General features: G+C 39.9%; 1 protein-coding gene and 1 long non-coding RNA gene across 4 annotated transcripts in view; one reads left to right on the top strand and one right to left on the bottom strand.

The window, feature by feature from the left end:
- The window catches only part of LOC138177545 (uncharacterized), a 31,498-nt gene extending 15,990 nt beyond the window's left edge, over positions 1-15,508 (bottom strand). The window contains exon 1 of one of the 2 annotated variants that reach the window (XR_011172544.1): positions 13,614-15,508. This is a non-coding gene — a long non-coding RNA (uncharacterized lncRNA). The remainder of the gene's footprint in view (positions 1-13,613) is intronic. The other variant, XR_011172545.1, reaches the window with a different exon arrangement.
- The window catches only part of DTL (denticleless E3 ubiquitin protein ligase homolog), a 46,203-nt gene that overhangs the window by 20,877 nt on the left and 7,560 nt on the right, over positions 1-17,766 (top strand). For both annotated transcript variants that reach the window (XM_069108759.1, XM_069108758.1), the window contains exons 11-13: positions 2,042-2,154; positions 7,168-7,257; positions 10,937-11,069. In XM_069108759.1, the coding sequence (XP_068964860.1) occupies positions 2,042-2,154; positions 7,168-7,257; positions 10,937-11,069 (336 nt within the window). The remainder of the gene's footprint in view (positions 1-2,041; positions 2,155-7,167; positions 7,258-10,936; positions 11,070-17,766) is intronic.

Below are 17,766 nucleotides of genomic sequence, written 5' to 3'. Positions count from 1 at the left end.
GAAGGAGGGAGGTAAAAGTGACAGCTAAAGAGGAGAGATAAGTAGAGATACAGAGAAATTCTTAGGTGTAGGAAGTTGTAGGAGTTCATGATCTCAGTAATAAGTAAGGTGATGGATATGATAGAGAGGGGAAATGTGAAAGTCCAGACTACACTGAAAATTATTTCAAAGCAAAATAAATGTCATCAGGGGACAGCCAGGTTTTGGCAATGACAAGGAGAGGGAAGGAAATTCTGATAGTATATATCAGTTGAAATTTTTTTTTTCTGTTCTTTTAAATATCTGTGAACCCTTCAGGGCATGTCCTGAGGTCAATATCTACTGGGTATAACCTCTTTATCTACAATACTGTGTAATTCTAGCTGATGAATAATGATAGCCTCAAAAGTACTTTCAGAACCCAAATAAGCAAAGATTAAATTTAAGCCTTCCATTCAGAATGAAACAAATAATGTGATCACATCAATTTTACCATGAAACCAGCAGAGGGCAGTAAACACTTATGGGTTTGCTGGAAAGTCCAGTCTAGTTTGACAGTCACAGTTTTAGGGTAGAACGTTAAGGAAGAGAGTAACAATTCCAATTTTAAGGTTATAGTCAGAGCAAGGGAACCAGCTTTTCTGTGGTCTATCACAGTAATATATTAATCCCAAAGATATCTGTTCTTTAAAAAAAATGAAGATTTTTAGAATAGTATATGTGTGCAGACATGTAAAATCTCCCTGAATTAATTTATATCCTGCTTAATTTTCATCTAGAAAAATGAAGGTATAAGACTAAGCTTTATTCTTCCCAAAGTGGGGAGGGGGGAATCTCTTGAATTCTTGCAAGGTAGTTTTGAACTTCATTCTCCCTGCTGAGAACTTAGTGCATGATTTTGCCTACCCAACCTGTTAAATTCCCCTCTAATAACTGAAAGAGCTTTTTCATAGTTAATTTACTGTCAGAAGTCTTATGATCTATCCTTCTCCAGTAGAACCCCTCAAGTACATTGTGCTAAAATTGAGTAATGTGATTTGCCTGAATACTGGAAAGTTGATTATCCGAAGACTGGGCCCAGCTTTGTTTTGCTGTTATGATTTGAATATACCATTTTGTACCTTTATCTGGTCCTACCCCCAACTAACCACTGACTTGTTGGGCATCTGAGCTATCTGAAGGAGTTGCATAAATCAAAAATTTGTCATATCAGGTGAGATTAACCATAACCAGAATTCACATGATCCTTTTTACTAAAAAGGAATGTTGTTCATCTAGAAGATGTCTAATGTTACATTAAAAAGACCTGCTTCCTTATTAGTTAAGTACATATTACAGTTTTCCATACCATGCTCAGAAAGGTATCAGAACTGAGATCAGTATAATGCCTGTTTCTCTGATCAGCTTCAGGGAAGCTAGGTGGCACAGTAGATAGAGTGCTGGACCAAGTCAAGAAGACTCCTCTTCCTTAGTTGAAATCCAACCTCAGACACTTATTAAAATAGCTGTGTGACCTTGGGCAAGTCACTTACCCCAACTTGCCTCAGTTTCCTCATCTGGAAAATGAGCTGGAAGAGAAAATCGCAAACCACTACAGTGTCTTTGCCAAGAAAACCCCCTTCTGGGGTCACAAAGAATTGGACAGTTTGAAATTATTTGTACTGGTTTGATAATATTAATGTATTCATATTCCCCCCTATCTGATATGTACTACCTTTTTTCTTTTAGAAGTAAAGTGAGCTAATGGGAGAATAATCATTTATTAAGCTTCTTTGCTAGAAACTGGGCTAAATACCTTATGAGATAGGTTCTATTATTAATCCCCATTTTACAGTTGAAGAGACTGAGGCAAAGAGAAGTTGTAACTTGCCCAGGGTCACAAGCCACTAAATGTCTGAGGTGGGATTTGAACTCAGGTCTTCCTGACCCCAAGCTTAGGACTCTTGTCTACTATACTGCCAGCTGCCGGGTGAGAAGAGGGAGATGCTGTAGAAAAGTCATACATCTTTAGTTGAGCCCTCAGAATAACAAAAGCTGGCATTTTTTCTTCTTCCTTTGACAGTGGCCATCTTCAGTGGGCACCAGAATTCAACCTTTTATGTCAAATCCAGCATTAGCCCAGATGATCAGTTTCTGATCAGTGGCTCAAGTGACGAGTCTGCCTACATCTGGAAGGTGAGTGACCAAACTTCCCTGCACATGTAACACTAGAATACTGTTGCCACCTTCTTTCTTTACTAGAGATGGTGTGAATTTGGTAGTGATCCTATAATGTTAAGCAATATTTCCCATGCCAGATATTCATCAAAACCTGCTTCTTGCCCCAATCAGTAGCTTTGTCATCATTGGTTTTTAAAAACTTGTATATGTTATAAAACATACAACTCTTGTACTAGGAATTTTTCAAAAGAAGTTCCTTGGGGTGGCTAGGTGGCGCAGTGAATAGAGTACTGGCCCTGGAGTCAGGAGGACCTGGGTTCGGATCCGGCCTCAGACACTTAACACAAAAATGAGCTGTGTGACCTTGGGCAAGTCACTTAACCCCAATTGCCCTCAAAAAAAAAGTCAAAAGAAGTCCCTTCCTGAACTATGATCAGGTTGCTCAGGAATTTAGGAGTTCAGGAAAGGAAGGTGAGTAGAATATTGATTATTTTTCCTCTTCTTCTGACAAAAACATGCTGCCTCTTGTGTCTTCTATATGGAACTATTAATCTCTATACCATGACTAGGATTCCTGGTAATATTCTTCCCTTCCCTACTCATTAGTAACTTTTCCCCCAAGTGGGCATTAGAAAGTTCCTACAAGTCCCAGACCCTGTGGCTATTCTTTCATTATCAGTACACAATTACCCTAATGAAATATCATGGTTTTTCTTGATTTAAAAAAATTCAACACCCCTGCTAAGCTTAATTTCTTGAGCCCTGTTTTTCTGCTTTTTAGTTTATTATGTGTAAAACTTTTTGGCAGCTGAGAAACTTGCCACCATTTAGAACTCTATGGAAAAAAAAGTATGAATGTCATTTAATGAGAAGCATTTGCTTGTTATTTGAGGAGTGTCTAGGGAGAGGAAAAATGGGGACAAGGGGTGAAAATTGGTTACAGCAATACTTTGGGAGCTCAGAGATGGAGAAATACTAATAGGCTTTCTAAAATCTGAAAATTAAGTGCACTATGAGGTTTCTACATCATTTCCCAAGTATTAATAGGAAATTAGTGAAAAATAAGTTATCTAAGCAGTGACAGAAAGTCACAGGGTCTAAATCTCATCTTCAGAGCCTCTCCTGGGTCTTATAAATCCAAATCCCATCAATTCTCTCTCCTTCCCAAGATAGAGCTGGGGTGGCTTTATTGCTTCCTAAAGATGACAGAAGTAAAAAACTTAAGACCTCTGCTGAATCTAACTCTCTGATTAATTTTATTTGTTGGTTTTGGGGTTCAGGGGTGCTCTTGATCAACAGGTAACAATTTTTATGTATCTGTAATTGTAAAAACAACTTTTTTAGAAGCCTATAGCAGTATTCTAAGTGTCCACAAGATGCTGATAATGCTTCACTGAAAGAATGTTGCACTTTCTGTTCTCTCTGTTTAACAAAGTTGTGTGTTGTATGTTCTTAATTGAAAGCTAGAAAAGTAAAGTCTCAATTTCTTTCTGATATATTAATTGCTTTTTACTTATGTAATTATCTTTCTTTTGCCTGAATAAAGGAAATTTTCCACCCTAACCCCTGGGTTCAGTGTCTCCGTAGCGTAATGCTTTTGTCAGAAAATTTTTATCAGATCTGTGTTAATGTGTAGCCTATGCTTCAGAACTCTCCTTTTATCCCACCACTACTTTCTAAAATTCATTTGACTTTGGATCCTGAGTTTTACCAATCATGTTCTTCACAATATCAACTGATTCTCTAATTGACAAGTAAATGTTAGTTAAGTGACTACTTTTTTTTTTTTGAGATTGTATTTCTGACTCAGGTTTAGGCTCCCTTACTTTCTTATCGTTTATTTGTTTTTTCCCCATTCATTTTTCCTTCACTATTACCTGCATTCCTTTTCCCATTTCACTTTTCCTTGTTCTGACACCCAACCTCACTAAGGGATTTATTTATAGTATAATTTTTTGCAGACATTTCTTAGTAGTTTTTGAAAAGTCTACCTTCCCCCCACCATATGCATATTAAGAGTCTTTTTTTTTCCCCTCTTCTGTGGGTGTTCAGGGGACTTCTCCCTTCCATATAAGAATAATGACAAAATTATTTGACTGGGTTTCTTGTAACCCATTTTCAGGCCATTGCACATGTGTGACCTGTTCTGATTTTCATGGCTGGGTCTCATGTCAGTGTTGAGTGACATGGTTTGGGTGATATACTTTCCCGCCGGTCCACACATAATTCAGTGTGAGCCTCTGATATTTGAGACTCTGGCAAGATTGCTGCTGTTCCTAAAATTGAACCTGCCTGGTTGGGTGGTTCAGTTTCTCTTATCCATTGTGAAAAAAGAAAGGAGATGTTTTCAAGGCCAAAAACAATCTTAGTCTAAATGGATATCCAGGGCATTAAGTTGTCATCCTGTTTGAATGTTCTAGAAATCAACATTCTCATAAGCTTTCAGTGCCCTCATTAAGACTTGGAGGACACATAGAAATGAAAGAAGTTTTAAATCCTAGGAACCAAATTGAACTTTAACTCTTTGGTTACTTTGTAAAAATTAGCAAAAGAGAAAATGTGCTCTAGGTAGAAAGTCTTTATGATACTCTTATTCAGGCTAGGTTTTGTTGTGTATTTAATGTGACGGTTTTAGTGATAGTTTTTTCTAATTTATTTTGCTCCCTCCTGATTCTTTTCTTAGTTAGCCATTGAATAGTATAGAGGTGGCTATAAATAAATGGTTTTGGCACTATCTCTGAGTGCCACCGAATGGCGAAACTTTGAGCCTGACACTTTAGGAAGTGTAAATGATCTCATGGCAGGAATAAAGATTAGTCTTGTTTCCAATTGGACAGAATAAGGAGATTCTGTAGGGAAAGATACTGATCTTATTTCGCCCTCATGTGAAAAACAATTTGATAAGGGTTACAGATAAGAGTTGAGAGTAAGAACTTCTGGAGTCAGCTGAGTACTTCTTAGGGGTTTGAAATTTTGAATCCTTCATGTCTTGTATGGAGGTTCTTATATTTGTATTAATCAGAACTGATGAGGGAGAACCCTCTGCATTTCCTGCTAGCCTCTTGCTTGTCCCCAAAATAGGTAAGAATAAACTTGTACCTCAAAATGCTTCCACTTTCAACTTGGAATCAAAGTATAATGCATAAAATGATTACACAATAATGCATAAATACGATAATACTGTTAACAAAAAAGAGACCTATGTTTTCATCAGAGAAAGTTGATCCTCAAGTGAAATAGTTTTCAAGCCTGCACTCTAACATTAAAACATCTAAAGTGATAGATCACTTGCTGTTCAAGACTATAAATATTTGTCAGTCTTTTTTCAAACCCAGTGGTCCAGAACTCTAAGTTGTTAAAACAGTCTGATTTGGTTTTGGATTGCTTTCTTTAAATACCAACTTTATCCCTTGATCATCCTTCTGTTAAGCATGGCTTTATCATAGTCCTGAGCCCTAGTAAGAAAGAGTTTACACTAAGAGGTATTTATCCAAACACTTTAAACAAACCATCTGAAGGGACTGGCGTTGTTGTTTCCATAGCATTACAGACTTTGACTATGAGGGTGTTTCTTATGGGTGGTGGCTCACTTTAACCATAACAGATATTAAGTAACCCACTAAGGCAGTGGACTACATTCTTTTATTTTTTGATTCATTGAGTAAGTACATATGGAAAGGAGTAAATTTATTGAAACTCACCAGGTTCCACCAAAAAACTGAGTTGGATAACCTTTCAACTCAAGGTGCTAGGCCAATTTGATGATTTTTATCATAGCCAAAGTAAATTTGATTATTTAATCTTATGAGGTGGAAACTAGGGATTTTATGCTGTATCCTGGATTCCTTTTGGTCAAGTAGAAATGTCTTCAATAAAACCCACAAGCTGAGGGAATCTATTAAATTCACTTAGTCCTTATCACTAATTCCTTTCAATGTTGCCTTCACTTTTTTCATGAAAATGAGCCATGATTTAGTTCCTCAGGAAAATAAGAATCTCAACCTCTTTATCCCTGTGTCTGCTACCAGCCTTCTTCCTAGTCACTTTCTAAATTCATGTGCTAATAATAGTGATATGAAGTTGTATATAATCTTCTCTACTGATTAATTCTCGTGACTTGTGATAAAGAAACAATTGACAGCTATTGTGTGAGTCAGTGAAAGAAGCTATTGTGAAAGCATATTACTAGTAACATTCAGTGAAGGAAAGTGAATCTCTTAGTCATAGAAATAGCATCATACAACATGACCCACCTTTAAAAATCACACTGAGAATTGCAAAGATGACACATCCTTGAATGTATTAAAATTTGAATAAGAAAATTAGCTAGAATGGGTTTTATTGAAGACATTTCTACTTGACTAAAAGGAATCCAGGATACAGCATAAAATCCCTAGTTTCTACCTCATAAGATTAAATAACCAAATTTATTTTGGCTATGATAAAAATCATCATATTGGCCTTGTAAGCTCATAGTGACTTTGTTTTCAGAGCCTGAGCAGCATGTTTCAAGCACTTTAAAGATTCACAGTTAATTTTATGGTCCTAAAAGTAACTGACTAGAGAACCCAGAATATCTAGCCTATGCAGGATGGAGACTAGATTGATCCTCTGAATTTTCCAACTAAACAGTTAAAACTCTTGACCAGCCTGGAAAGTTCATTAGCTAAAAGCAAGCTAATTCTGCCCATGAACTTTACTGAAAATGTGGAGAGTGTGATATCCATCCTGGAAGAATTGGTTTAATGTGAAATCTTTCTCTCCTAGGTTATGGGCTCAGACCATATCTTCAGTCCAGATCAAGAAGAGAAATAATTAATTTCACTATAATAAACAGGATTTTTTTTTCCTGGAGCATTGCAATCAGCCTATCAGGCTCGTGTGTTTTCATCTAATATCGTCCAGGGGAAAATATTGGACGTTTCAAAGTCTTAAACACCTGTATAATCAGTAGTAGCCTCAGGCTTTTAAAAATAAGGCTACTTTATTGCTATTTTAACTTTGTTTTCTTTTTTTGTGGGAGAATAGATCTCTGAGCCTTGGTGTCCTCCTACTTTGCTTCTGGGTCATTCTCAAGAGGTCACATCTGTGAGCTGGTGTCCAGCTGATTTTACTAAGGTTGGTAACTATATCTTTTGGGGGGTTTTGAGGATTGGCTTAATAATTGTTTAAACTTGGTTTCAGCATCACCTTCAGCATGAAATAAGTCAATCAGAAGCCTGGATTGAAATTATTTGCCCAGATTCTAATTTTGCCTATTGTTAGAGAAACCTTATTAAACAGCCATGAGTAGGAATGAATTGCAGGTCTCTTTGACTCCTCCACATAAGTAAAAATGCCCAAAAGTTTAATTGAATTTGTATGCTTTTTAATAACAATTCAAGGTTTTTACTTTACTGTGCTTTGTCAATGTGATGTCATTAAAAATGATAGCTTGATCATTAACAGTCCAATTTGGACTTTAATATGAGATGTAAATATTAAGTACATTAGACCTTTCTGAAAAGAGCAAAATATAACCAACTATTTCTTTTATCAAGCTTCATTGTGCTGTTCATTACACTAAGATAAGTCATACATGAGTGTTTTTTAAAAGCTAATAGGGAATTAATAGTCTTGTACTATGCACTAGACAGACAGACATCTGTAGTATTATGTTCAATTATGGACACCAGGGGTGGCTAGGTGATGCAGTGAATAGAGCACCAGCCCTGGAATCAGGAGGACCTGAGTTCAAATCTGACCTCAGACCGTTAATACTTATTAGCCACGTGACCTTGGGCAAGTCATGTAACCCCAATTGCCCTGCCCTCCCCCCTCTAAAAAGCAAAAAAAATAAAAAAAAATATGGACACCACACTTTAAGAGGTGATAGATTATAGCATGTGTGGAGAAAGGTGAAAAGGATGATGATGGTCTTGGAAACCATTTATGAGAACAGTTGAGGGAAGAGATTAGCCTAAAGAATAATAACTCACATATTTATAATTCTTTTTGGTTACAAAGAGCATTACCTACATTAAAACATTTGGTGCTATCACTAGCATTGTGAATGTTAAGTAGTGTATTGTCCCTATTTTGTATCTGGGAACTAAGCAAATTAATTTGCCTGGTGTTATATTAGGTGTTGATAGGACTTGGACTGAAATCGAAGTACTCTGTAGACCAAGGTTCTTTCTGCTAGATGAAACTGTTTCTAACATGAACTGTTCATAGCCCTGAATGAATCTTAATGCAAAGTCAGTAGTTTAGAGGGGAAATTATTTTTAGAGTCCTCAAAGTTCGGGTTGTTTACAAACAATTGAAAGACTTAAACAAAGATGGTATCGCTATCTGCCCATCCACAGACGACCTTTACCTGCTAAATACTTTTTAGACATTTCTCTAAGAATACTTCATTCTAAGCCTAGGATGAAGAGATCTGACTACTGGGATTCCAGGCATTTTTTCCATACCAGTTAATAGAGTCCTAGAGTCCTGGTAGGGAAAGGAAAAAGTTAACCTTGTCTTGGAGGCCAGAGCTTTGGAGGACACGTGAGATTTTTTTCCCCTTCAGTTACTGAATTAGAGAAATTGTATAAACAAATACTCGAGCAGCTTTGGCATTGGTGGCCAATTGCCATGAGTTCTTCCAGGCCAAACTTTCTTTGCCATAAAAGGCCCGGGCACTGGAATGGTCAGATATTTTTAAAGGGGCAAAGGTTATTTTTATCTTCCTTAAGTCTAGGGAGCTAGATGTTTTCTTATTTGCTTTTGTACCTATTGGAAGATGAGTCTCAAGGGAGCCTTCTCCTTCTACTCCCTTCTCTTCCTCATCACATTCTACCAGACTTCTGAGCTCTGCTGATTCTCTGCCTTGGAGAACTGGCTGACAGTTGGAAGAGAACTAGGTGTAAATACATTGAACTGACTTAAAAAGCTGTGATTTTCTTGGTGTGGGTCTTTCCTTTATGGACACAGATCTCAAGTGTCCTAAGATATAGAAAGCTGTTGATGAGACACTGTTGCCAAAAAAAATGCATCAGCTAATACCCAAACTGCAGGTCATGGATGTGGCTCAGATGGTCCTTGGGCAGCATCCTGCTGCTAATGCTGTATGTACTGTTAACCTTGCAGCCTGGAAGGGTTTTCCAGAATTTTTACTACACTTGTCATAGCCTCAGGAACCCAGGGCTACAGCCATACCATGAGATATCAGTGTAGAACTTGAGTAGCAGGAAGATATAATGAGTGTTCAAAGAAACCAGAGAAGAAAATGGATGTCTTAAGAAGATTCATACTTATATAAAAGGTAGTCAAGGGGTGGCCAGGTGGCTCATCGAGTAAGAGCACTGGCTCCAGTGTCGGGATGACCTGGATCAAATCCGGGCTCAGATACTCAGTACCACACCCAGAAATAACTGGCCGTGTAACCTTGAGCAAGTTACTTAACCCCGATTGCTTTAAAAAAAAAATAAAATAACATAAAAGGTATTCAAAACTTCTTGGAAAACTGATACTAATATCCCTTTTGCTATGACTTACACAAGAAGATTATAGCATAAAGGATTTACGTTAGATTGCAGGAAGAATTTTCTGACACTTTAAACAGAATGAACAAGTGAATGCAATACATCCACAGTAAAATAATATAGTCTTTTTTTTTTTTTTAAAGCAATCGGGGTTAAGTAACTTGCTCAAGGTTACACAGCCAGGTGTTTCTGGGTGGGTGCTAAGTGTCTGAGCCCAGGATTCGATCTCCAGGTCAGTCCAACACTGGAGCCGGTGCTCTTACTAGCTGTGCTACCTGGCCGCCCCAGAATAATATAGTCTTAAAGAAGTAGGGAAGAGAAGTCTTGGGGGAGAAGTAAGAGTGGTCTGGAAATACTTCATAGATTATCCAGTGGAGGGGGATCAGAATTATTGTTCTTGGTCCCAAGGCAAAACTAGAAGCAAATAGGGGAAATTGTAGGTAGATTTCTACTTGATGTAAAGAAAAACTTTCAAACACTTAAAACTATCCCAAGAGTAGAATGGGCTGCCTCAGGAGTAGACTTCTCACTATTAGATCTCTTCAATTAGAGGTTGCATAAGTACTTTGGAGATGGTATAAAGGATCTTCCTTTTCAGGCATGGATTACAGACCTACCTAGAGGACTTCTAAGGTCTTCTACTTTTGAGAGAAAATTTTTCTCCCCCTTTTGTAAATCAAAATAAAAGAATCACTGTTTTCACCTATCTTAAGTTATCAAGGCACAGACCAGGGGTGGGGAACCTGTGGCCTCGGCCACATGTGGCCCTCTAGGTCCTTGGATGTGGCTTTTTGACTGAATCCAAGTTTTACAGAAAAAATTAAATGGATTTGTACTGTGACCTTTAGATTTAGTCAAAGGGCCACACTTGAGGATATAGAGGGCCACATGTGGCCTCTTAAAACAGTCTAAGGGCAAGGGATTTTTAATCAAGCAAAATACTACACTTAATAAATTATTTCTAAAGGCCTAACTTACTTTGCTTAGTTGCAAGTCTTTGACTCAATTGCAGGATATACTGTGAGTTGAGTCTGTTTAAGAGGCAACATGCTCTGGTGACTAGAGTGCTGTACTCGAAGTCAGGAAGACTTGATTAAGATCCTGCCCTCTGACAATTACTAGCTGTGACTACTTAACCTTGAACCTCAGTTTATCCGCAGAATGGAGATAATAGTAATACTTGTAGTATGTACTGTACAGGATTGTTATGAGGCTCAAAGGAGATAATGTATGTAAAGTACTTTGTAAACTTCAAAGCCGATGTAAATGTTGAATTTTCCTCCCAGATTGCTACGTGCTCCGATGATAATACCATGAAAGTTTGGCGTTTGAAGCGTGGCCCGGAAGAAAAACCAGTAGTAGACAAACACACATTAGTGGGTTGGGCATATCAGAAGAAAACAGAGGATAGAATACTAGGTAAGTATTCTGTTCACTTCATGATTTGTTTGGTGGTTTGAGTAGGGGAAGTTTATTTGCTCTTACAGATAGTTGCAAACTAAACTTCATCTTGTTTCCAGATATAAGTAAAGGAGAGAATTGTCATCTCCCCAGCTTAAATGGATAAGCTCCAAGCTTCTGAGTTTTGACCTATTGTGATGGTCAAAAAATATCTAGTGAGTTACCTTCTAGGTGCTGAGCACTAGCATATACCATGAGGATACAGAGTAAGATTCTCTGCTCCAGAAATTGCAGTCTAAGGGAGACAGATGTGTTATAGACAACTGCATTCATAGGAGTGAACTATAAGAAGAAGATGGTCTTAAGAAAGGCAAGACAGTCCCTGCCATGAAGGAGCTCAGTCAGATGCCAGTCATGATCCATAGGGTACAGTGGCAAAGCAGTTGGTAATGTGTCTTCTGTAGTGTCATTTCCATTAGTAAAACCATAACTTTCTGAAATTGAGCCATTTGAAAGCACCAAGGCCTTCTTTTCTGGCTTTTTTGACAGCTATTATAATTAATAATATAATAAATAATGGCTATCCCTGAGGAGGCAGAGACTGTAGAACTGGCAGAGGTAGTGATGAACAGGTCTTTGTTGTGAACAAGGGTTGCTCTCTTGGATAGTAACTATAAGGACTAGGCTAGAAGCAGGGTTAGTAATGGGTGGAAAGGGGCATCTTGGGCTTTCCTACCTAGGAAGGCAGTACTAGAAACAAGGCTGGTGCTCTTGAGGCACTATGGTTCTTAGGGTTCTTGGTCTCTGAATCCTAAGCTGTCTCCACTGGGGTCCAAGAAGAGGTAACTCCCCTGATCCATCTCCTGTCTCTCCCACAGGATGCCTTGCTGCTTCCTTCACAAAGCCTTACATAAAATTATAAATGTCTTTCAGAAGGTAAAAAGTGAAACAAAAGGACTTTGGGCAAATCACTTAATTTCCCGGTATCTCACCTTTCTCATCTGTAAAATGATGGGGTTGGACTTGGTGACTTCTGAGGTCCCTTCCTGCCCAGAATCTAATAAGCCATTCTCAAATTGTTGCTACAGGGTTAGGAATAAACGCTCTTTACTAATCCCTGGTACTTATTACTTTCTATGACTTTGTATAGAATTTCTATTATCTTTGTACAGATCAGTAGATATAGAATGTAAGCTCCTTGCGGACAGAAGATAGGTGGGATTGGGATCTTTACATCCCAAGCGCCTGGCACATAATAACATTTAATAAATGTTTGTTGAAGTGAAATGAATCTGACCCCTTAATATAGACATAGCAGAATTATTTCCTGGTAAAAAGTGAGTTCTCCAACAGTTTTTAATGGAGAACTGTCATTCAGGAAGTCTGCAAAACAATTGTTCACTCTGTACCAGTTGTTCTTCCAGTTCGAGAACACACCCTATACCTAGGGTCAGTGAATGAGGCATCCATTTGGGTAGGTAGAGAGTACAATATTTCATGCTATGAAGAACAGCCACACTAACTTGAATTTCTTTAGAGCAGGTTTTACAGTAGCCAGATCAGTCTGTCTTCCTCCCAACCCCCATGTCCTCCTACCCTATCGTAACACCCCTGAAGGAAGAGGAAATGCCCTAACCTTACAAACACAGCAGGCTTCCTGCTAGCCCGGGTAGAGATCATGAAATGTATACTTGGAGAGCATCAGAGAGTTTAAAATCTGAACTGTCATTGGCTCTTTTCCCTTTCCTTCTTTGCCTATTCCTAAAATCAGCACATCACAAAGCCTGTCAAGCTGTTTCAGGACTCTGCCTGAAATGTTCCTCAGACTGTTCTCCCGCCCTCTTGAATGGAACAAATGTCTCCTCTGTGGCTGTTGACCTGTACTGAGGAGCACAGCAAATGAAAACTTCCTTCCCTCCTGAAATAATAAGTGTACCCAATCTCTAGAACATCACCTCTTATGTAACCAGGAAGCTCTGTGGACAGAGTCCCTGCTGACTTTTAACTCCTTTTTCCTATATGCTCTATGTGTTTGATATAGACTGAATTTTTAGCTGACTTTTTCTATTGTTGTAACACTGTCAATTTGGCAACACTTCATGTCTGGGAAAAGGGAGGTTTGGGCTTGGATGGTGGGGAGGAGGGAGACAGAGGTTAATTCCTAAGAATGACTGTAAATAGCAGGAACTACAGGAGATCTGGATGTAAATTAATGATGGAGGGTCCTATAGGAAACCTTAGCTTTTTCTTAGAATCTAGCCTGAAAATATTTGGTTTAAAGAGGGCTCTTACTCTTCCTAGGAATGTAATGTGGGGATTTATTTTCTACAATTACTGATGGACTTCTTTTGGGAATTCAGGATTTCTGCATTTCCGTCTACCCCTTTCTTTCCTCATAAGTCCTCAAAGGCTGTTAGAAGCTAGAGAGAGAAGATAGAGTTGGCAAATGTCCACTCACTACCTCAGTAGTGAAAAAGTTTGTGATTCAGGACAGCTAAGTCCTGTGTGGTTAGTCCTAATTTAAATGTTTATTTAGATCAGGAGGAAAAAAGTCATACTTACATATTAACCTTCTTACAAATCCAGTTCCGTTGTGAGTCCAGTTCAGTAATTAAACTTATCCAAGTTCCAATTCCAAAGCTATGGTATGAATAGATGCCTTCTGCATGCCATTTAAAGGTAAAAACACAGTTGTAGAGAGTCTGAACTCAGGAAAAAAATCTAAAGGTTGCATGGGTGTGGCTTTTGTAAAGTAGGAGGAGTGAAATATGTATAGAATATAGAGATTTTTCCAGGGTAACTGCTATACTTCACTCTTTCCACACTCCAGAAATGAATATTAGAATAATAGTACATGCACAGAACTATCCTGTCAAAACCAGGATTGCATTGCTTTACTAGACTAGAAAAAAACTTGAAAATGCGTGTTCCCATATCACTTGTCATCCCATCAGCAGCTTGGCACTTCTTAAAGGCATAAAGATTGACCTATGTTCTAGCTTCAGAACACTTAATGTCCTCTCAAGTACATGAACTCTCAGCATCAGAACAAGGACCCCCCTTACCTAAAAGTTAATAATTAGTTCAAGGAGATTTTTGTTACCCTCAGAATTTCTTTACCTCCTTTTAGCTTGAGGGCCCTCTGTACAAAAGAAAAAAAAAGTTCACAAACAGGTTTTGCCAATTTCCATTTTACTTTGTAGATCACATTCTTGAGCAGATTTTTCTGGCTTTTCCCTTGTTGCAAAGCATTCTGGACCATTGCCGTGTGACTAATGCAAAATTTTAATTTGATTCAACAAACATTAAGTACCTACTATGTCTTAAGTGCTGTGCTAGGGCTACAAAGGTTAAAAAAAAACCATCCAGGAGTTTATATTCTACTGGAGAATATAACACATACACAAATAAATGAAAGATATTTTAGAGAGCACAAATGTGGTGGTGGGGAGAGGAGAGGTAATGGGTAAGTATCGTAGCAGAGGTGGTTTTTGTTGTTGATTAGTTGTTTCCAACTCTTTTTATGATCTCTGTTTGGGGTTTTCTTGGCAAAGATACTGGAGTGATTTGCCATTTCCTCTAGCTCATTTTACAGATGATCCAGAAGTCAGGAAAACCTGAGTTCAACTCTAGCCTTAGATACTTACTAGCTCTATGACCCTGGACAAGTCATTTAACCTACTCTGCCTCAATTTCCTCAACTGCAAAACAGGACTAATAATAGCACTTATATCCCAGGGTTGTGAAGATCAAATGAAATCATATTTGTAGAGCACTTAGCACAGTGCCTGGCATATAATAGGCATTTAATAAATACTTGTTCCTTTCCTTTAAAAAAAGGGAAATTTGGGGAAAGACTATGTCTAGATGGGAAGACAGGAGATACCCAATAGGTAGCTTGACATTGGGAGTTCAGGATAGAAATTTGGGCTAAATATATAGATTTGAGAGCCTTCAGTACACAGCTGGTGTTTGAATCTTTGGGAGCAGATGTGATGATAGGACAGAGGACATCCTCCTCTCAGTGATGAATATTTTTACCCCTGGTCATATCTGTCAAATCCTTGGAACTCTGAATTCCTGTAGATGATTATCCAAATTCCATTCCTCATCTTTACCACCTGATTCCTCATTCCCATCAACATCCCCTCCTCCAAAGTTTTAACCTAACTCCACCCACTGTGCATTCTGGAATGCCTGTTCCATAGGCAACAAACTTCCCTTCATCTTAAATATTTTCCTCTTCCACTCCTTTCATCTACTAGCTCTTACTAAAACCTGCGTTCCTCTGATGATACCACTTCCTTGGCTACTATGCCGACTTAGGTCACTGGTTGAGGCAGGGAATTGGAACATTCCTTGCTCCCCATTGCCTCTTCCAGGTTCTCCCCCTACCTTCATCACTCAGTAACTTCTTTTCCTTTGAAGTTCCTGCTATTTATGTTGATCATCTCACCTACTTATGGCTCTCCAACTCCCGCCTGACCCAATACAAGGCACTCCTCTTGGATCAGCCCTGCCTGACTTTTTTTAAAACCTCTGCTCTTAACCCTGCCACCCTGCTTCCTGACCCACGCCCCAGCCCACCCTCTCCCACTGTCCATGACTGCCTTCACATTGATCAGGTCCAAGTTGCAAGGCCTGATCTCACTGATATACTCCTGCAGAATCCTCATCTAATTCTCTTCACGGATGGTAGCGGCTTCATGGATGCTGGAATACCTAGGGCTGGAGCTGCAGTCATGTCATCCCCATCTCTCGTGGTCCTGTGGTCCTCTCCCCTCCCTCCCGGATCCTCTACCCAATGCACCAGGCTTGTTGCTCTGACCCAGGCTCTCTGCCTTGCAGGGGGGTAATCAGCTAACATCTACACTGTTAGCCGCTATGCCTTTGCCACTGCCCATGTCCACGCCACCATCTACCGTGAATGCAGCCTTCTGACTGTGGCTGGCAGAGCTATTAAGAACCAGGAGGAAATCCTGTCTCTTCTTGTCTCTGTCTAGCTCCCCTCTCACATCTCCATCATTCATTGCCCGGCTCATCAAGTGGGTGACACCCCAGAGGTGATGGGTAACCATGTGGCAGACCTTGCCGCCTATCAGGCCACCATCTCATCCCTTCCCCCAACTGTCTCTTCCCTTGTAGAGATACCCACCCTGCCTTTCTCCCCCTCCTACTCTGAGTCGGAGGATTCCTTTGTCTGTAAATCAAAAGGGGAAAAGGAGGATTCAGGTTGGTGGGTCCTTCCAGGGGATCACCTCCTAGTCCCTGAATCCCTGGGGAGGGAATGGATATGGCTCCTACACCAGACTACTCACCTGGGGGAAAAGAAATTCTGTCTCCTCCTGAGAGAGAGAGATACCATATTCCCCATCTAAATGAGCATCTGTCTAGCATTGTGAACCGCTGTGAGACGTGTGCACAGGTGAATGCAGGGAAAAATAGGACCAGTGGGAGTTAGAATAAGGGGGTTACAGCCAGGAGAACACCGGGAGGTTGTCTTCACTGAGGCAAAACCACCTGCATATGGTTATAAATACCTCCTAATAATGGTGGACACCTTTTCTGAGTGGGTGAAGGCATTACCTGTGAAAAATGAAACGGCCTTAATAGTAGCAAAGAAACTCCTTAATGATATTGTCCCTCGATCCCATTGTCCCAGTGGGAATTGGGTCAGACAATGGGCCAGCATATATGGCAAAAGTATCACAAGCAGTAGCAAAAGTTTTGGGAGTCACCAGGAAATTACACTGTGCATATCGGCCTCGAAGCTCAGGGCAAGGGGAAAGGGCAAACAGGACTCTAAAAGAGTTTCTCACCAAGCTTGTTTTGGAAACTCAGGAGTCCTGGGTCACCCTGCTGCCACTGGCCTTGCTTAGGAGCAGGTGTACCCCCCAACACACTGGAACTGGCCCCATTTGAAATCATCTTTGGTAGACCACTACCCCTTCTTCCCTTAATCCGGGAAGACCTAAATGCTGAAATCACGAATTCTTCCCTTGTCAAGTTCCTACAGGGCCTGCAGGCAACTCAGAAAAGACTCTTGCCCTCAGTTTGTGCTGCCCTCCTGGTTCTGAGCTCAGCCTCAGCTCACCTGTTCCAGCCTGGAGACCCTGTGCTAGTAAAGAAATTTGCCACTTCGGGTCTGGAACCAAAGTGGAAGGGACCACACACTGTGATCCTCATTACACCCACCACAAAAGTGGACTGTATCCCCACTTGCCTCCATTACACCAGAGTGAACCATTCCTTGGAATGGAAAGTGGAAGTACATGAGGATCCTTTGAAGCTAAGGCTGGTTTGCTCTTCTTGTTCTTAATTGTTGCTTCTCTATTACCATCACTCTTGGGTAACCCCTATGCCCCTGGGCCCTTGACCACCTGGACCCTCTACACACGGGCACATGTCAGAGATTACCTGGGTGTGATCTGTGACCAGGTTATGACTCATCAGAGTGCCCAACCTGTCCTTTCCCTGGACTTCTACACTATTTCTCCAAAGGGCTGTTTCTCCAGGAACCGTTAACTTTTACACTCTGACCATAGATCTCTGCCCAGGTAACTGGGATCCCAGGGCTACTGATTGCTCATTGTGCTCCTGCCACTGTGCCTCTCTTTCACTTGGACCACCTGCTTGTGCAGTAAAGTGCCTGCTCCCCAATGGGGAACTGTATCAGCAATGCCATATTCACAATGCCTATAGAGATTACAAATAT

This window comes from Petaurus breviceps, unplaced genomic scaffold (genome assembly GCF_028583685.1).
Source record: "Petaurus breviceps papuanus isolate PSGF00001 unplaced genomic scaffold, PetGlider_PUasm1.0 90434, whole genome shotgun sequence".
NCBI classification, from domain to species: domain Eukaryota; kingdom Metazoa; phylum Chordata; class Mammalia; order Diprotodontia; family Petauridae; genus Petaurus; species Petaurus breviceps.
The sequence above is the reverse complement of the archived record's forward strand: the minus strand, read 5'-3'. Positions and strand labels throughout refer to the sequence as shown.